The 20,554-nt window shown below is 43.2% G+C and overlaps 1 protein-coding gene across 4 annotated transcripts in view; it reads left to right on the top strand.

Moving 5' to 3' along the window:
* Positions 1-20,153, top strand: part of limk1a (LIM domain kinase 1a) — a 72,640-nt gene extending 52,487 nt beyond the window's left edge. For all 4 annotated transcript variants that reach the window (XM_052576640.1, XM_052576642.1, XM_052576641.1 and 1 more), the window contains 13 exons: positions 4,096-4,205; positions 6,785-6,982; positions 7,441-7,546; positions 9,268-9,455; positions 9,712-9,898; positions 13,542-13,628; positions 14,120-14,251; positions 14,439-14,498; positions 14,927-14,992; positions 15,564-15,732; positions 15,967-16,022; positions 16,112-16,269; positions 17,372-20,153. In XM_052576640.1, the coding sequence (XP_052432600.1) occupies positions 4,096-4,205; positions 6,785-6,982; positions 7,441-7,546; positions 9,268-9,455; positions 9,712-9,898; positions 13,542-13,628; positions 14,120-14,251; positions 14,439-14,498; positions 14,927-14,992; positions 15,564-15,732; positions 15,967-16,022; positions 16,112-16,269; positions 17,372-17,525 (1,671 nt within the window). In that variant the 3' untranslated portion in view covers positions 17,526-20,153. The remainder of the gene's footprint in view (positions 1-4,095; positions 4,206-6,784; positions 6,983-7,440; positions 7,547-9,267; positions 9,456-9,711; positions 9,899-13,541; positions 13,629-14,119; positions 14,252-14,438; positions 14,499-14,926; positions 14,993-15,563; positions 15,733-15,966; positions 16,023-16,111; positions 16,270-17,371) is intronic.
* The last annotated feature ends 401 nt before the right edge of the window (positions 20,154-20,554 follow it).

The raw sequence follows: 20,554 nt of genomic DNA, 5'->3' as shown, positions 1-20,554 counted from the left end.
TGACATTATATGGTTTATAATCAGAGTGATTGGTTCAGATCCTGTTTGCTGGGAAATGTTTCCAGGCTCTGTTTTCTCCAGCTGTGTGTCATGTCTTCTGTCCTGAAGCGAATCATCCGTCAGTGACACAACAGAAGATCTCATGTTGATCACATGCACTGCCGAATCTTCTAGAAACTGTCCTTGTGTGAAGTCACAACGTGAGGGAGATGGGGGATTTTTGCTGATTTGTTTAGAAAATACTGTCAGTGACTGCATCAGAAGTCAATATAAAGCGTGTGACTCTACAGAGGAGCTTCGTGTAGTTGTGTGGGTATTGGTTGTGTAGCTGTGTGTGTTCAGACCAGGTTTGGTGTGTGTCGGTGTGTAGCTGTGTGTGTTCAGACCAGGTTTGGTGTGTGTCGGTGTGTAGCTGTGTGTGTTCAGACCAGGTTTGGTGTGTGTCGGTGTGTAGCTGTGTGTGTTCAGACCAGGTTTGGTGTGTGTCGGTGTGTGTAGCTGTGTGTGTTCAGACCAGGTTTGGTGTGTGTCGGTGTGTAGCTGTGTGTGTTCAGACCAGGTTTGGTGTGTGTCGGTGTGTGTAGCTGTGTGTGTTCAGACCAGGTTTGGTGTGTGTCGGTGTGTAGCTGTGTGTGTTCAGACCAGGTTTGGTGTGTATCGGTGTGTAGCTGTGTGTGTTCAGACCAGGTTTGGTGTGTGTCGGTGTGTGTAGCTGTGTGTGTTCAGACCAGGTTTGGTGTGTGTCGGTGTGTGTAGCTGTGTGTGTTCAGACCAGGTTTGGTGTGTGTCGGTGTGTGTAGCTGTGTGTGTTCAGACCAGGTTTGGTGTGTGTCGGTGTGTAGCTGTGTGTGTTCAGACCAGGTTTGGTGTGTGTCGGTGTGTAGCTGTGTGTGTTCAGACCAGGTTTGGTGTGTGTCGGTGTGTGTAGCTGTGTGTGTTCAGACCAGGTTTGGTGTGTGTCGGTGTGTAGCTGTGTGTGTTCAGACCAGGTTTGGTGTGTGTCGGTGTGTGTAGCTGTGTGTGTTCAGACCAGGTTTGGTGTGTGTCGGTGTGTGTAGCTGTGTGTGTTCAGACCAGGTTTGGTGTGTGTCGGTGTGTGTAGCTGTGTGTGTTCAGACCAGGTTTGGTGTGTGTCGGTGTGTGTAGCTGTGTGTGTTCAGACCAGGTTTGGTGTGTGTCGGTGTGTAGCTGTGTGTGTTCAGACCAGGTTTGGTGTGTGTCGGTGTGTGTAGCTGTGTGTGTTCAGACCAGGTTTGGTGTATGTCGGTGTGTGTAGCTGTGTGTGTTCAGACCAGGTTTGGTGTGTGTCGGTGTGTGTAGCTGTGTGTGTTCAGACCAGGTTTGGTGTGTGTCGGTGTGTGTAGCTGTGTGTGTTCAGACCAGGTTTGGTGTGTGTCGGTGTGTGTAGCTGTGTGTTCAGACCAGGTTTGGTGTGTGTCGGTGTGTAGCTGTGTGTGTTCAGACCAGGTTTGGTGTGTGTCGGTGTGTAGCTGTGTGTGTTCAGACCAGGTTTGGTGTGTGTCGGTGTGTAGCTGTGTGTGTTCAGACCAGGTTTGGTGTGTGTCGGTGTGTGTAGCTGTGTGTGTTCAGACCAGGTTTGGTGTGTGTCGGTGTGTAGCTGTGTGTGTTCAGACCAGGTTTGGTGTGTGTCGGTGTGTAGCTGTGTGTGTTCAGACCAGGTTTGGTGTGTGTTCAGACCAGGTTTGGTGTGTGTCGGTGTGTGTAGCTGTGTGTGTTCAGACCAGGTTTGGTGTGTGTCGGTGTGTGTAGCTGTGTGTGTTCAGACCAGGTTTGGTGTGTGTCGGTGTGTGTAGCTGTGTGTGTTCAGACCAGGTTTGGTGTGTGTCGGTGTGTGTAGCTGTGTGTGTTCAGACCAGGTTTGGTGTGTGTCGGTGTGTGTAGCTGTGTGTGTTCAGACCAGGTTTGGTGTGTGTCGGTGTGTGTAGCTGTGTGTGTTCAGACCAGGTTTGGTGTGTGTCGGTGTGTAGCTGTGTGTGTTCAGACCAGGTTTGGTGTGTGTCGGTGTGTGTAGCTGTGTGTGTTCAGACCAGGTTTGGTGTGTGTCGGTGTGTGTAGCTGTGTGTGTTCAGACCAGGTTTGGTGTGTGTCGGTGTGTGTAGCTGTGTGTGTTCAGACCAGGTTTGGTGTGTGTCGGTGTGTGTAGCTGTGTGTGTTCAGACCAGGTTTGGTGTGTGTCGGTGTGTGTAGCTGTGTGTGTTCAGACCAGGTTTGGTGTGTGTCGGTGTGTGTAGCTGTGTGTGTTCAGACCAGGTTTGGTGTGTGTCGGTGTGTAGCTGTGTGTGTTCAGACCAGGTTTGGTGTGTGTCGGTGTGTGTAGCTGTGTGTGTTCAGACCAGGTTTGGTGTGTGTCGGTGTGTGTAGCTGTGTGTGTTCAGACCAGGTTTGGTGTGTGTCGGTGTGTGTAGCTGTGTGTGTTCAGACCAGGTTTGGTGTGTGTCTGTGTGTGTAGCTGTGTGTGTTCAGACCAGGTTTGGTGTGTGTCGGTGTGTGTAGCTGTGTGTGTTCAGACCAGGTTTGGTGTGTGTCGGTGTGTAGCTGTGTGTGTTCAGACCAGGTTTGGTGTGTGTCGGTGTGTGTAGCTGTGTGTGTTCAGACCAGGTTTGGTGTGTGTCGGTGTGTGTAGCTGTGTGTGTTCAGACCAGGTTTGGTGTGTGTCGGTGTGTGTAGCTGTGTGTGTTCAGACCAGGTTTGGTGTGTGTCGGTGTGTGTAGCTGTGTGTGTTCAGACCAGGTTTGGTGTGTGTCGGTGTGTGTAGCTGTGTGTGTTCAGACCAGGTTTGGTGTGTGTCGGTGTGTGTAGCTGTGTGTTCAGACCAGGTTTGGTGTGTGTCGGTGTGTAGCTGTGTGTGTTCAGACCAGGTTTGGTGTGTGTCGGTGTGTAGCTGTGTGTGTTCAGACCAGGTTTGGTGTGTGTCGGTGTGTGTAGCTGTGTGTGTTCAGACCAGGTTTGGTGTGTGTCGGTGTGTAGCTGTGTGTGTTCAGACCAGGTTTGGTGTGTGTCGGTGTGTAGCTGTGTGTGTTCAGACCAGGTTTGGTGTGTGTCGGTGTGTAGCTGTGTGTGTTCAGACCAGGTTTGGTGTGTGTCGGTGTGTGTAGCTGTGTGTGTTCAGACCAGGTTTGGTGTGTGTCGGTGTGTAGCTGTGTGTGTTCAGACCAGGTTTGGTGTGTGTCGGTGTGTGTAGCTGTGTGTGTTCAGACCAGGTTTGGTGTGTGTCGGTGTGTGTAGCTGTGTGTGTTCAGACTAGGTTTGGTGTGTGTCGGTGTGTGTAGCTGTGTGTGTTCAGACCAGGTTTGGTGTGTGTCGGTGTGTGTAGCTGTGTGTGTTCAGACCAGGTTTGGTGTGTGTCGGTGTGTAGCTGTGTGTGTTCAGACCAGGTTTGGTGTGTGTCGGTGTGTAGCTGTGTGTGTTCAGACCAGGTTTGGTGTGTGTCGGTGTGTGTTGGCTGAGGGTCTGCAGCAGCTACAGAAACGAGGAAGCAGTGGGATGTCACGTGACTGGACATCCAATACTGTTAATAGTGTTCTTCTGAAGGGTAGATGTGACATGATGAAGAGAAAAGACACTGGATATAATGTTCATATAACATTACTGAAGTCATCATTATTTAATGATCTTTTTTGGGGGTCATTGTATGAAAACAATGACTAGTCTGTCTGACTTTCTGCCATTTTCTGTTTTATGATCACTAAAGCACTTGAGATTATTAGACCATCTTCAGCTACTCTCAGTCTGGACTCTCATTTGTTTCAGATGTCTCTCTTCTTTAATGTGTAAATCTGAACATGAAGAGACGTCTGTGATGGAGAGGATCACTGATGAAGTGTTAAACATGACTAGATTAATATCTAATGTTTAAATGATTACTGTGAATAACAACAGAGTTCAGCATTTTACTATTCTCAAGCATATGAAGACATGCACAATCATTCAGAACCTCTGGTGTATAACTGATCTTTCTGCCCCATCACTGATATGTGACGAGCAGAACAGAATGAATGAATGATTCATCCAGTAATGTGTGTGAATGTGTGTGGACACACAGAAGCGTCTCTGATCTCTGTCTGTGTGCTCCAGGTCGCCGGAGAACAGAAGTATCACCCAGAATGCTTCACCTGTCTGAGCTGCCGGGCGTTCATCGGTGATGGAGACACGTATGCTCTGGTGGAGCGATCCAAACTCTACTGGTGAGTGACCCTCACATTATTCTCATCACAAATGGCTCCAGGTCTTGTTCTTGACTTGAGCGTGTGCATTAAGGGTTATTAGTATTTGTGATGTAGAGCAGAAGATGCTGTTTATCTTCATAACATGCCATCGCTAATGTTTCCCAGCGGAGTGACTTCAGAAGTGTGTCCATAAACCTTCTAATGGAAGGGAAGAACAATGAGCAGTCAATCAGCTGCTCAATAAAACATGCTTTTTAGAGTTTTTGCTGTTGTTCTTGCTAACTGGCAATTCTGCAAAAAAAAGTAATAAATAATAATTATATATATATATATATATATATGTAATATTTTTTTGTCCACATAGCATGATGTATGAATATGATTTGAGCCAGAACAGCATATTAATAAATCACCAGTAAATCTAGTAAATGTTGTTGTGAGGTTTGGTGTAATATATGAGGACATCTGGCTTTAATTTCACCTTTGCTTTCCAAAACTTATTTTAAAAACTGTAACACTTTAGATTAGGGTTCTCTAAGGACTTGTTGCACATTAGCATGCATAGTGCTAGCATGTTGACTGTTGATTAAACCACATATTAATATATGACCCTATTAACCCTAGCCCATGCCTAAACATGACTACTACAACAACTACCTTACTATCAATAAGCAACAAATTAATAGTTTACTGAGGAAAAAAATTTAGTTGATAATGAACATGTTCCCTAATGTAGCATTAGCAAACAAAAATGAACCTGCTGTTTTTTAAATTAAGTGTGCATCCCAGAAGTTAGCCCTTATCAACTTTTTCATGACTGAAATGTCCCAATGTGAAAGCAGCTGATGCTTTTATCCAAAGCGACTAACAAATGAGGACAGTGGAAGCAATCAAAAACAACAAAATAGCAATGATATAATCAGCTGATCATCAATCATAACTCCAAGGCTTCTAGCTGTTCTTGAAGGGGTTATGGTTGATGTGCCTAACTTGATGGTGAAATTGTGATGAAACGATGGGTTTGCTGGAATCACAAGCAGTTCTGTCTTGGCAAGGTTGAGTTGAAGGTGATGGTCCATCATCCAGGAAGAAATGTCTGTTAGACAAGCTGAGATGCGAATAGCTACCGTCGGATCATCAGGATGGAATGAGAGGTAGAGTTGAGTGTCATCAGCATAGCAGTGGTATGAAAAGCCATGTTTCTGAATGACAGAACCTAATAATGCCATGTAGACAGAGAAGAGAAGTGGTCCAAGAACTGAGCCCTGAGGCACCCCAGTAGTTAGATGTTGTGACTTGGACACCTCACCTTTCCAAGATACTTTGACGGACCTATCTAATAGTTAGTAGTAGGATTATTAGAAAGGATGAGTTTGGAGACTTCTGCCTCAGAGAGTGAAGAGAAGGATGTAAATGTTCAGCTATTAGAGATGAAGCAGGAGAGGAGGAGGAGGACAAAGAACTGAGGAAAATGTTTTAAAAAGTATGCAAGAGTTAGATGAATTGTTAATTTTGTTATGGTAGTATGTAGGGGTGCTCCGATCACGATCGGCCGATCGTTATGGGCATCTCATCAGTAAAGCAGGTTCTCTAATCAGCGGTTAATTCCATCAGGTGCGTGATTTCACATAGAGCAGCTGTTACTACACAGAGCGGTTGTTAATAGAGAAGATGCGCAAATCCACTTCATTTTCAGCGTTTTTTGGAGCATCTTCTCAGTTAACAACGGCTCTGTGTAGTAACAGCTGCTCTATGTGAAATCACGCACCTTATGGAATTAATTGCTGATTAGAGAACCGGCTTTACTGACGAGATGCGCATTAACGATCGGCCGATCATGATCGGAGCACCCCTAGTAGTATGTCCTTTTAGGAGAGGAGACATTAACAGAGAAGGAAGAGATGAGTGACTGATACACATTAAGGTCAGTAGTATTTTTGGACTTGCGCCACACCCTTTCATCAGCTCTAAGCTTAGAACGGTGTTTGTGTAGAGCATCAGATAACCAAGGGGCAGAAGGGGTGTTACGGGCTGGCCTGGAAGATAAGGGACAAATAGATAAGGGGCAAACAGTGTCTAAACAAGATGAAAGAGTGGAGCAGAAAGTATCAGTAGCACTGGTTGGACACTCGGTTGAGATCAAAAGAGGCAAGCAGAGTGTGGAAATCAGCAAACAGAGGTTAATCTAGATGGATGCTGAAGTCTCCAATCATAACTAGGGGAGTACCATCCTCAGAAAAGGTTGAGAGCAACACATCTAATTCATCCAAAAAGTTACCCAGTGGTCCTGGGGGTCGATAGACAACTACAAAATGTATTTTAAGAGGGTAGGTAACAGTAACTGAATGAGATTAAACTGAGCTGTTGATACTCAAAGATGGTAAAGGATTAAATTTCCAATCATTAGAGATGAGCAGACCAGTACCTCCACCTCTTCCAGTCAAACGGGGAGAGTGGGAAAATGAGAAATTATTGGAGAGTGCTGCAGGTGTAGCAGTGTCCTCTGGTTTGATCCAGGTCTCTGTTTTGTGATGTTGTGATGGAGAGAGTGTGTGTGAGGATGGTGCATGAACTCTGTCTGATGTGTCTCCCTCTAGTGGACACTGTTATCACCAGACGATCCTGACCCCGGTCACCCTGCCTGACTCGCCGTGCTCCAGGATTCCTCACACGGTCACTCTAGTGTCCATTCCAGCCTCCACTGATGGGAAACGAGGCTTTTCTGTGTCCGTCAATCAGGACTCCAGTCCCAACGGCTTCAGCCCCGAACACACACACACTGTCAGAGTCTCCCAGTGAGTGTGAAAACGCAGACGCTCGGCTGAGATTTGCTCACAAACAGAACATTACAATATTTAAGTGTGCAGAACATGAGAAAACTGATGAGTGAGAGATTCTGCTCTGATTTGTAGGTAACTGTGTAGGTGTAAGAACCTGATGATCAGGATCATGTAGCTCTTTGCTGATCATTTACTCTAATGAGAACAACACTGATACATTTTCAGATCAGTAATTAGGAGTAAAATATAGTTATGTCTGATAACTCATATCAGATGTGTTTGATATTTAGATTATTGTGTAGAATTAATCGGGATAGAGAAAACTATTTGAATAAGTGGAAAATAAAGACTGATGATGATCTGCCAGTATCCAGACTGAAGATACAAGCGATGAGCAGGAGTCTGGCCAGTCTTGTGTTTCGTGTAATTGTGTGTTCCTTCATGTCCTTGTGTGGTGTTGTCCGTGTGTTCAGGGTGGACACAGAGTGCATCAGTCCAGACGTCAAGAACTCTATTCATGTTGGCGACCGGATCCTGGAGATCAATGGAACCCCAATCCAGAACGTTCCTCTGGACGAGGTGAATAAAACCCTTGTGTAAATGATTCACACTGATGTGTTTATTCTGTAGAGCAACAGGTGCACCTCAAAAAAATTGGTATATCATGAATATCATTGAAATATTTAAAGAATTTTTTGTTTTATTTCTGATGGTTATGACTTACAGCTAATGAAAAAAAAAAAAATTCAGTATCTCCAAAAAAAATTGAATATTCCATTTTGAACTTGATTAGTTTGATTAATTTTGAGTATAAATGCTGGGTAACACCTGGGATAGTTTAGAAGATGAAACCACAATTATGGGAAAGACTAGTGACCTGACAGCTGTCCAGAAGACAATCATCATAACCCTCCACAAGGAGAGTAAGCCACAGAAGGTCATCGCTGAAAGAGCTGCTGTTCACAGAGTGCTGTATCGAAATATATTCACATAAAGTTGACTGAAAGGAAAAAGTGTGGTAGGAAAAGGTGAATAAGGAACAGGGATGACTTCAGCCTTGGGAAGATTGTCAGGAAAAGCAGATTCAAGAACTTGGGAGAGCTTCACAAGCAGTGGACTGAACCCAGAGTCAGCGCATCAAGAGTCTCCACACTCAGACGTCTTCAGGAAAAGAGCTACAGCTGTCACATTTCTAGAACCAAGACACTCCTGAACCAGAAGAAAAACATCTGAAGCATTTCACCTGGGGTGAGGAGTAAAAGAACTGGACTGTTGCTCAGTGGTCCACAGTCCTCTTTTCAGATGAAAGCAAATTTAGCATTTCATTTGGAAATCAAGGTCTGGAGTCTGGAGGAAAACTGGAGAGGCACAGAATCCAAAGTGTGAAGTTTCTGAAGTCAGAGATGATTTGGGTGCGGTGGTGTCTGCTGGTGTTGGTTCATTGTGTTCTATCAAGTCCAGAGTCAATGCAGCCATCTACCAGGAGATTTTGGAGCACTTAATGCTTCCATCTGCTGACAAGTAAATCCAGCAGGACTTTATCACCTGTCCACAGTGAGAAAAAAAAAACACTTCCAAGTGGTTTGCTGACCATGATATTACTGTGCTTGATTGGCCAGCCAGCTCACCTGACATGAACCTCACAGTGAGTCTATGGGGTATTGTGAAGAGGAAGAGAAGTAACATCTGACAAACAATACACTATCAAATAAACCAGGGCTCCAAAAACTCCTCAGCAGTGCCACAGACTGATCTCCTCGACACCACACTGAAGCAATCATTCATACAAGAGTGCATAATTAAACCTGCTTTGGAGATCTCGAAAAATTTTTTGATTGATCTTTGAGAAAATATTCACATTTTTGGAGATACTGAATTTTGTCAGTTTTCATTAGTCTTTCCCATAATTGTAGTTGCATGTTCTAAACTAGCCCGAGAGGTACCCAGTATTTATACTCAAAATGAATCACACTAATCTAGCTCAAAATGGAATATTAAAATATTTTGAGATACTGAATTTTACATTTTCCTAAGCTGGAAGTCTTAACCATTAGAATAAAAAAACAAAAACTTTTGAAATATTTCTGTGTGTCTGCAATGAATCTAGAATATAGGAAAGTTTGCTTTTTTTTTTTTATTAAATGACACACAAAAAAAGCATTTCCATGATATCCACATTTTTTGAGATGCACCTGTAATTTAACTGTATACAGACTGAAATTCATGAATTTATTCATGTTTCTGGCCTTCATGACATTGTGTTTGACTCAAAGCCTGATGTGTGTGTGTGTGTGTGTCAGATTGATCTGCTGATCCAAGAGACCAGTCGTCTGCTGCAGCTGACCATTGAACATGACCCTCATGATCACGGCCCCTCGGAGGACCAGGTGGACAGGCCAACACCCCCATCTGAGGGACCCAGTCCCATCACACCCATCACACGGCCCCCCAGCCAGGACATTAACAACCTGCGCACGCGGATCATCACGTCAGTAAAACACCATGCTTTTGTTGTGTGTTTGTTATGTCAGGAATCGATTGTTAGTGTTTAAAGAAGTATCCAAACTTTGGCATGTAACTCCACACTGAATAACAGCATGCTAACAGCTACACAGTCTCTTGTGCTGCATCACCGTCTCAGTGTGTGTTCGCTCCATTTAGTTGTCATCGGCTGTTGAGATGCATGTTATTCTACTTAAGTTATTTGAGGCTGATTTGAACTCAGTCGATGTGTGTTTGCACAGGCGCAGCTACAGTATTGATAAATCTCCGTGCTCCAGTAACACTCCGTCTCCAGTGTCTCTGAGGAAAGACATCGGCCGCTCCGAGTCGCTGCGCGTTGTGTCCAGCCGCACACACCGAATATTCAGAGCCTCGGACCTGATCCACGGAGAGGTCCTGGGTGCAGGCTGCTTCGGACAGGCCATAAAGGTGAGCGTGCTCACACACACACTCTAAACGGGGACTCTCCATAGGTGTAATGGTTTTTAAACTGTACAATCTGTATTTTCTATCATCCTACACCTAACCTACCCCTCACAGAATACTACATTTTTATTATTGAAAGAAAACTGTTTATAACAGTTTTACCAATGAGGACATCTCTATTAGGGAGGTTTTTGGAGATTTTGTCAGATTTAGCTCACTTCTAGGTACAAATTTGTCCCCAAAATATGGTTACCGTATTTTCCGGACTATAAGTCACACTTTTTTTCATAGTTTGGCTGGTCCTGCGACTTATAGTCAGGTGCGACTTTATCAAAATTAATTTGACATGAACCAAGAGAAATGAACTAAGACAAATGAACCAATAGAAAACATTACCGTCTACAGTCGCCAGAGGGCGCTCTATTCTGCTCAGTGCTCCTTTAGTCTACACTGAAGACATAGATCGCCCTCTCGTGGCTGTAGACGGTAATGTTTTCTCTTGGTTTTAAATAAATGCGACTTATATATGTTTTTTTCCTCGTCATGACGTTTTTTTGGACTGATGCGACTTATACTCAAGTGAGACTTATAGTCCGAAAAACACCTCACTACACACACACACTCTTTCTGTTCTTCCTAAACAGACTCTATCACTATGTCCTCACTACACACACACACACACACACTCTCTCTCTCTCTCTGTCCAATATACTGTAGAAAAGCCACAATCCCCCAGATATGGCTGCTGTTAAATTGCACAAATTATGTAATTTAAAGCCAGAGTCTGCGCAGTAGTGAATCGTTTAGAGCCAGAGTCTGTGCAGTAGTGAATCGTTTAGAGCCTGAATCTGCGCAGTAGTGAATTGTTTAGAGCCTGAGTCTGCGCAGTAGTGAATCGTTTAGAGCCTGAGTCTGCGCAGTAGTGAATAGTTTAGAGCCAGAATCTGTACAGTAGTGAATCGTTTAGAGCCAGTCTGCGCAGTAGTGAATCGTTTAGAGCCAGAGTCTGCGCAGTAGTGAATCGTTTAGAGCCAGAGTCTGCGCAGTAGTGAATCATTTAGTTTAGAGCCAGAGTCTGCGCAGTAGTGAATAGTTTAGAGCCAGAGTCTGCACAGTAGTGAATAGTTTAGAGTCAGAGTCTGCACAGTAGTGAATCGTTTAGTTTAGAGCCAGAGTCTGTGCAGTAGTGAATCGTTTAGAGCCTGAGTCTGTGCAGTAGTGAATCGTTTAGTTTAGAGCCAGAGTCTGTGCAGTAGTGAATAGTTTAGAGCCAGAGTCTGCACAGTAGTGAATAGTTTAGAGTCAGAGTCTGCACAGTAGTGAATCGTTTAGTTTAGAGCCAGAGTCTGTGCAGTAGTGAATCGTTTAGAGCCTGAGTCTGTGCAGTAGTGAATCGTTTAGAGTCAGAGTCTGCGCAGTAGTAAATCATTTAGTTTAGAACGAGAGTCTGCGCAGTAGTGAATTGTTTAGAGTCAGAGTCTGCGCAGTAGTGAATCGTTTAGAGCCTGAGTCTGTGCAGTAGTGAATCGTTTAGAGCCTGAGTCTGTGCAGTAGTGAATCGTTTAGAGCCAGTCTGCGCAGTAGTGAATCGTTTAGAGCCAGAGTCTGTGCAGTAGTGAATTGTTTAGAGCCAGAGTCTGCGCAGTAGTGAATCGTTTAGAGCCTGAGTCTGTGCAGTAGTGAATCGTTTAGAGCCAGTCTGCGCAGTAGTGAATCGTTTAGAGCCAGAGTCTGTGCAGTAGTGAATCATTTAGTTTAGAGCCAGAGTCTGCGCAGTAGTGAATAGTTTAGAGCCAGAGTCTGCACAGTAGTGAATAGTTTAGAGCCAGAGTCTGCACAGTAGTGAATAGTTTAGAGTCAGAGTCTGTGCAGTAGTGAATAGTTTAGAGTCAGAGTCTGCACAGTAGTGAATCGTTTAGTTTAGAGCCAGAGTCTGTGCAGTAGTGAATCGTTTAGAGCCAGAGTCTGCGCAGTAGTGAATAGTTTAGTTTAGAGCCAGAGTCTGTGCAGTAGTGAATCGTTTAGAGCCTGAGTCTGTGCAGTAGTGAATCGTTTAGAGTCAGAGTCTGCGCAGTAGTAAATCATTTAGTTTAGAGTCAGAGTCTGCGCAGTAGTGAATCGTTTAGAGTCAGAGTCTGCGCAGTAGTGAATCGTTTAGAGCCTGAGTCTGTGCAGTAGTGAATCGTTTAGAGCCAGAGTCTGCGCAGTAGTGAATAGTTTAGAGCCAGAGTCTGTGCAGTAGTGAATCGTTTAGAGCCAGAGTCTGCGCAGTAGTGAATCGTTTAGTTTAGAGCCAGAGTCTGCGCAGTAGTGAATCGTTTAAAGCCTGAGTCTGTGCAGTAGTGAATCGTTTAAAGCCAGAGTCTGCGCAGTAGTGAATCGTTTAGAGCCTGAGTCTGCGCAGTAGTGAATCATTTAGTTTAGAGCCAGAGTCTGCGCAGTAGTGAATAGTTTAGAGCCAGAGTCTGCGCAGTAGTGAATCGTTTAGTTTAGAGCCAGAGTCTGTGCAGTAGTGAATCATTTAGTTTAGAGCCAGAGTCTGCGCAGTAGTGAATAGTTTAGAGCCAGAGTCTGCACAGTAGTGAATCGTTTAGTTTAGAGCCAGAGTCTGCGCAGTATTGAATAGTTTAGAGCCAGAGTCTGCACAGTAGTGAATCGTTTAAAGCCAGAGTCTGCACAGTAGTGAATCGTTTAGAGCCAGAGTCTGCGCAGTAGTGAATCGTTTAGTTTAGAGCCAGAGTCTGCGCAGTAGTGAATCGTTTAGAGCCTGAGTCGGCGCAGTAGTGAATCGTTTAGAGCCAGAGTCTGCGCAGTAGTGAATCGTTTAGAGCCTGAGTCGGCGCAGTAGTGAATCGTTTAGAGCCTGAGTCTGCGCAGTAGTGAATCATTTAGTTTAGAGCCTGAGTCGGCGCAGTAGTGAATCGTTTAGAGCCTGAGTCTGCACAGTAGTGAATCGTTTAGTTTAGAGCCAGAGTCTGCGCAGTAGTGAATCATTTAGTTTAGAGCCAGAGTCTGCGCAGTAGTGAATCGTTTAGAGCCAGAGTCTGTGCAGTAGTGAATCGTTTAGTTTAGAGCCAGAGTCTGCGCAGTAGTGAATCATTTTTCAAATCATCAAATAACTAGCTAAAAGCAAATTCATTAGATTAACGAACATTTATTTGAAGTGAAATTTCAATTACAATTTGTCCTACATTCCATTTGTTTACATGGAGAAGGCGGGGTTTATGAGCTAAACAGCAGCCAGCCACCAGGGGGTGATCAGTATGCTTTGGCGCCACTTTTTCAAGACGTGTATAGGACACTTGGGGCCTGTCCAAATACCCACAGTTGCGGTCTTTACAATTGACCACTTGTCTACCAAATTCAGTTAAATACAAAGTAACATGAAAAAAACTTAAAGAATGATAGATCAATGAATCATTCTCAATGAATGATGTGTGAACACTGCAGCAGTGGAACACTCTTCGCTGCATGATGCACTGCTTCACACACTAGTGTTAATGTCAGCAGGTCGTATACAGTATACAGTATACACTGCCAGCATACTGTGTACTCGGCTCTACACAGCAGACTGTGGCAGAGGCAGCGGGATCAAGTACAGAATGAGTATGAGAGCTGTTGTGTGTGTGTGTGTGTGTGTTGTCAGGTGACTCACAGAGAGACAGGAGAGGTGATGGTGATGAAGGAACTCATTCGATTCGACGAGGAAACACAGTGGACCTTCCTCAAAGAGGTGATGACACACTAAAGCACACACACAACTCACTTAAAGAGTTATTTAATATAATTTTGCCAGAGAAAGTTTTAGAATTTCTACCATATGTTAATGTAAAAAATTGTTTTAAAAACTAGTTTTTCTTTGTTTGCTGGTATTTATTGTGTTTGTTATCCTTATATATATGTTTTGCCATAAAAGTAGCCTAAGATGCTGACATGGCATTAAATAAAAATATACTATAATGCACACACACTACACATGATTTCCCCAGCATGCTCAGGGGTCACACGAGGAGAATGAGTCTGTAGGAGTCTGGTGAGTGTCAGCACCTTCAGCTTCCCCAGAGGAGCACAGAGACACTAGCGAAGACTTGTCTGTATTAGAGCTTCCATGCACTGCATTCATGTGTGTGTGTGTGTGTGTGTGTGTGTGTGTGTGATTTGTGTAAGCTTAGTTCACGCTCTGTTATCTCAGATGTGTCTGTGATTATTGCTCTGTGTGTTCAGGTGAAGGTCATGAGATGTTTGGATCATCCGAATGTACTGAAGTTCATCGGTGTCCTCTACAAAGACAAGCGGCTCAACTTCATCACTGAGTACATCAGAGGAGGAACGCTGAGAGACATCATCAAGAATATGGTGTGTGTGTGTGTGTGTGTGTGTGTGTGTGTGTGAACTCTATGCTCACGAGTTTGTTTAAAGTGATAATGTCTCAGGTTCAGGACACTCACAGTCCCGTGCACATGAATGCTGTCGTGCTGTACTGTTGTACAAGTGTGAGCATGAATATTGTCTTTCTGAACGTGAATGTGTCTGCTCTGTGCAGGACAGCGGTTATCCGTGGAAACAGAGAGTCAGTTTTGCTAAGGACATCTCCTCTGGGATGGTGAGTGTGCTGCCCTCATCTGGACACTCAGCCCACATCACATGACTTTTAAACCTTTTCTCCAATACTTCACTAATTATTTTACATTCATGTGTAATGATCTCAAAGGGTGAAAAACCTCAAACTTTTTTATTTATATTTTTTGTTTTTGTATTAATTAAAAGTAAAGCTACATTAAAACATTAGCATGTTTACAAAAACATGAAATAAACTATAAATTATGAATTGCTATATGTATTACAATGTATTATAAAATGCTAAAAGCTAAACTTAAAACATACAAAAACTAACAAACACTGAAAAAACTTTGATTAAAACAATATTGAACTTAACTACTTAAAATTTGAATCACACAATCAGACAGAAGTCAGTGTGGTGAATGTAATGTGATCGGCAGCATGTTCTCATCAGTTCCTTCTGTGCTGCAGGCGTATCTGCACTCCATGAACATCATCCACCGAGACCTCAACTCACACAACTGCCTGGTCAGAGAGGTCAGTGTGTGTGTGCGTGTGTGTGTGTGCGTGTGTGTGTGTGTGTGTGTGCGGGTGTGTGTGTGTGCGCATGTGTGTGTGTGTGTGTGTGTGTGTGTGTGTGTGTGAGAGAGAGTGTGTGTGTGTGTGTGTGTGAGAGAGAGTGTGTGTGTGTGTGTGTGTGTGTGTGTGTGTGTGAGAGAGAGTGTGTGTGTGGGTGTGTGTGTGTGAGAGAGAGTGTGTGTGTGTGTGTGTGTGTGTGTGTGTGGGTGTGTGTGTGTGTGTGTATGTGTGTGTGTGTGAGAGAGAGTGTGTGTGTGTGTGTGTGTGTGTGAGAGAGAGTGTGTGTGTGTGTGTGTGTGTGTGTGAGAGAGAGTGTGTGTGTGTGTGTGTGTGTGTGTGTGTGCGTGCGTGTGGGTGTGTGTGTGTGTGTGTGTATGTGTGTGTGTGTGAGAGAGAGTGTGTGTGTGTGTGTGTGTGTGTGAGAGAGAGTGTGTGTGTGTGTGTGTGTGTGTGTGTGTGAAGTCAGTTCTCTCATGTCCTGTGCTCTGCTCTTATAGTCTCAGTCATTGTGTTGGTTGTTGATTGACAGAATAACAGTGTTGTGGTGGCTGATTTCGGACTGTCCCGACTCATGGTGGAGGACAAGAATCAGGACAAGCTGATGTCAGGACAGATCCCGGGCGTGAGGAAACCTGACAGGAGAAAGAGATACACTGTGGTGGGAAACCCCTACTGGATGGCCCCCGAGATGATCCACGGTCAGAGACTGTCATTAATCAGCATGTTCTCACAGAACGCTCTTGTGCTGTTTAGGATGAATCCTATGTTTCAAATCATGTTTGTCTCCTAAATGTAAAAGTAAATGAAAACTTTATTTGCACTTTGAATGTAAGTGCACACCTCATTTCATTTAATTTCAAAACAAACATGTTATTTATTTCCGTTTGATGAAGCTGAACTTGTAGGTTGATAAGTGTCCGTGTGTTTCTCAGGGAAGAGCTACGATGAGAAGGTGGACATCTTCTCGTTTGGCATCATGCTGTGTGAGGTGAGTGTGTGCCTGCTGGAAGTGTGTGTGTGTGTGTGTTTCCTGAGGACCGCTGTGAAGCAGTGTGTGCTCTCTCCTCTCCGGCTCAGATCATCGGCCGAGTCAACGCCGATCCCGACTGCTTGCCCCGCGCCATGGACTTCGGGCTGAACGTGACAGAGTTTTTGGCGGATCACTGCCCGTCTGACTGCCCGAGCGCTTTCTTCCCCATGGCCGTGCTCTGCTGCGATCTGGACGCTGAGAAACGGTGAGATGATCCAGCGCATCAGGACACTAATATAAACTGATAGAGCTGTCAAATCCGTCAGACTCCTAATCTATCAATCACATGATGTGCTGATTATTTCACTGCTAGTCACATCAACTCTGTCTGAAAAAAGATCAAAGATCACTTAAAATGATCACTGTCAAACGATATAATATATGTGTGTGTCCTGTGTACATAATACATATTTAATATATAAACATAACATATTTTTCTTAAATATGTACATACATGTGTTTGTATTTATACATACATATATATATATATATATATATATATATATATATATATATATATAAGTATACATAGTATACACATATATTATGTAAACAAAAACGTTTATTTTGGATGTGATTAATCGTTTGACAGCAATAATAACAACAATCCTTGTCACATCAGAAAAGCATTGTATAGACATGACAAGGTAAGGTAGCAAAGGAATATTTTCATTCAGCTTTGCATAAACAATGATAACAAATGGTTATTAATGGGACTTTAGAAAATAACTAGGTAAATACTGAAATATTGAAAAACTTACTAGTTAGAAGTAATAAACTTTATCAACTTTATCTTATACATTTTCTTTTTTTTTATGACAGTACATTATGTTATAGCTTCTGGCCTCAAAACTGACTCTTGATGTAATGCCATCAGTACTGCTTTATTTATTCAGACTTTATTTGTTTATTTTCCTTAAATGTTATTACAGTTAGGCTGACTGCATGCCTCAGTAAATTAAACACTTTACTGTAGGCGCTAGACACTGTTGAGTCTGTCGTCGTTCTGTACTGCTTTCCCAGATACATGCAGCGATGCAGAACAGTGAATCTGATCAGTCTGATGTAATCGCTAGCACACCCTGAGCACACCAGAGCTCCCCATCTGCAAGACATATCTGCATGTCTTTTTCAGATTGGCTGTTACAGATGGTTAAATCGATACAGTCTTTATCGGCCGATTCCGATAACCTTTCGGATAATTGTGTGTGTCCCTAGAAACGTGTTGAATCGACAGCCGTATAAACAAGATCTACTGTTGATTTGACCAATACCAGAAGAGTGAAACTGTGTCAGTCTCTGTGCAGGCCTGCGTTTGTGAAGCTGGAGTCGTGGCTGGAGAACCTGAAGATGCACCTGGAGATGGGTCTTCACCTGGTGTCCGAGCTGGAGCTCATTCATCAGGACTTCTGCCAGAAACACTCGAGCAGCAAGAGCAGCCTCCACACGCTCCCAGAGTGACACAGAAGCGCTGTGATGTTCTCCATGTGCTCACGCTCCAGGAGACCTGTGCATCATCAGGGTTTTCATCGGGTACATCACACTTACAGTCCTCGCTTGTGTAAATAGAGATATATTGTAAATGTGCAGACATTATATTGCTGAGATGTATGTCCTCATGAGAAGATCAGGAAGATCCTGTCCGTCTCCAACACGTGAAGCCTCACAGCTCGACTCTAAGCTTCATGGGACTCTCCTCTTACCCACAAATCTAAAATACATCTATATATCTCTTTTGCAGAAAACAATGAAGCCTTTTCTTTTAATGATGGTTTATTTTCTTAAATTGTAAATTAAATATGCAGCAAGTTAGTATTTGTTATAATGAATGTATTTGATGGTGATTTCTCTCAAAGATCTTCACAGGCTTCATGTTCTTGTGCAAAATCAGATTCCTGATTTCTCTCTCTTGATTTGGGGATGAATGTGGTCGAGTTGACAGGACTTCCTGTGGTTTGCAGTGATCTCAGCCAATCAGAGCGCTCGGTACTGTTGGACTGATCTGGAGGAGTTTGTTCCCAGGCCTGTGTTTGAAAGAGAGCCTGATTTTAGACACACGTCTGGGACGGAGCGTCGTGCGTGTGTGTGTGTGTGTGAGAGTGTGTGTGTGTGTGAGAGTGTGTGTGAGTGTGAGTGTGTGTGAGTGTGAGAGTGTGTGTGTGTGTGTGTGAGAGTGTGTGTGTGTGTGTGAGTGTGTGAGTGAGTGTGAGAGTGGTGTAAATCTCTTCTCTGGAAGCGCTGCGTGTGTCACTGTCACGTCCTCCTCTACTGATCCAGCTGTTCTCTTACAGATCAACAGATGTTTTTAAGAAAACACAAAGGAGGACCACCAGGAAAGCACTTGTACAGACAGAAAAAAGTCAAAACAACTCTTGTTGAATAGAACCACTATTTTCTCTTTTCTAAGATGCTGAAATGCTTTGATTTGCACTATGTGTGACAGCGGCTGCTGTGTTTGGTGACTGTATGAATGAGCTTCTGATCCTCCTCAGAGCCGTCATTAGATGATGTGTTCACTATCAGTGTGGATCTGACTGTCTAAACACATATCTATGGAGTCAATATAATGCCTTATATATATACGCAAAAAAGTTTTGCAAAAGAAAATAAAGTTTTGCAAACAAAAATTAAGAATTGCAAAACATAAACGAAAGCAGTGATTTTGCAATACATATTTTCCTGACATGCAAAAATTAAGCTTCTGTGCGCTGGCGTCCTGCCACAAGTTAAGAGATTTTAAACAGACACTTGAAGTTAACCAAATGAAACAATACACATTTTAGTCTCTGCTCATCATGACAGGACCTGGATCAGTGAGCTGCGCCTCGGGCCGATGATGTCACTTCCAGGGAGGCATGTTGTACACGCCCCCGTCCCTTGACTCCGCCCCCACTTCAAAACAGTGCCACAAAGAGAGACGTGCAGAAAAGTGAAGCGCAAAGGGAAAATGTCATCGCAAGCTTAAACTAGACTGACTCACAAAATAAAAGCAGCGCTGCTGATAAATTAATAGATATGACCATGGAAAATATGTATTGAAAAATCATTGCTTTCGCACTGTTTCGTTTATGTTTTGGAATTCATTATTTTTATTTGCAAAAAGAAAATGTATTTTCCTCAATACTTTAATTTTGTTTGCAAAACTTTATTTTTTTGCGTATATATAAGGCGTTATATTGACTCCGTAGATATTGAGCTGTGTGCATCAGTCTAGCTGACCTCTAGCCTCTTACAGACAAACACCGGCTTGCTTTATTAGGATAATAAATAGGCTTAAAGGGTTAGTTCACCCCAAAAAAGATTATTCTGTCATTGATCACCCTCATGTCGTTCCAAACCCGTAAGATATCCGTACATCTTCGTACTGATTCCTTGCTGTTACTGGACCTTGATCATGTAAGGATCCTTGCTGTCTACGGACGGTCAGAGAGCTCACGAGATCATCAAAAACATCTTCATTTGTGTTCTGAAGGGGAACGAAGGTCTTGTGTGTTTGGAATGACATGAGGATGAGTAATTAAAGACAGAATTTTCATTTTTGGGTGAACTCTTAATTTTGGAGCCCTGTTGATTATATTGGGAAACAACAATCTCAGTATTGGCATTAACTCAAAGCCATACTGTGAAGGTCATTACAGAGTTGATGCTGAGTGTGTAAGTGTTTCTGTGGTGAGTCTACGGCTGGACACACACATACGTCCAGCTCAGGGTCCTGCTGATGTCCAAGAAGGTCACGTCATGTCACGCTTCATATCTGTTCACAAACTCATACACATCAGAGAGAAATGACAGAATGCTGCAGCTTTCCTTCTGGAAGCCATGCTTTACCTCTCCACATCGCTGTGCCTTTGTTTAACGCTAGCCTTGCCATCGACGAGTTCATGACGTCATCGCTCACCTGTTCCAGTGAGCTTTCCTTTTGTGCTCTGGATACTTCATGTTCCTTGTTTCCGTGTTCAGTTTGATGTTTTAGGTTTATGGTTTCCGGGGATTTAATGTTTTACTGAAGCTGTGAAAATGACTCTGCACTTTAAAGGCACTGTCCCTGATGGAGGTGATTCAGGACAGAATAAAGTGATGCTCCTGCTGTCTCTCGCCTCGTCACTGTCTCTCACACGAACTCAACACAAGCTGTCCACTAATGAGATAATTCACTTTTGGCTACAGTGGCAGTACAATGTCATTTATTGATCTGAAGACAGTTATTCATTTGCATTTTTGTTATTCATTTGCATTAGATAATTTTTCAAAGATTCCTTTTCTAATAAAAAAAAATAAATAAAAATACATTGTGGTATGCATTTCGCAAATTTTTGTTTATGAATAGCATATTTACCGTGCAATATAAACGTTCTCAACATAATAATTTTGCTTGTGTGTGTGTGAATAAGTACAAATAACATAATTTAAAAAGAGAACATTTGTTTGCACAAATAAAAAAAGGCATTACTAAAATCTGAAAGTCAAATCACAATTATAAAAGACAAGTC

The sequence above is a fragment of the Carassius gibelio genome, chromosome B15 (genome assembly GCF_023724105.1).
Source record: "Carassius gibelio isolate Cgi1373 ecotype wild population from Czech Republic chromosome B15, carGib1.2-hapl.c, whole genome shotgun sequence".
In the NCBI taxonomy this organism is placed as follows: Eukaryota; Metazoa; Chordata; class Actinopteri; order Cypriniformes; family Cyprinidae; genus Carassius; species Carassius gibelio.
Note: the sequence above shows the minus strand (reverse complement) of the source record. Positions and strands in the feature narration are given on the sequence as shown.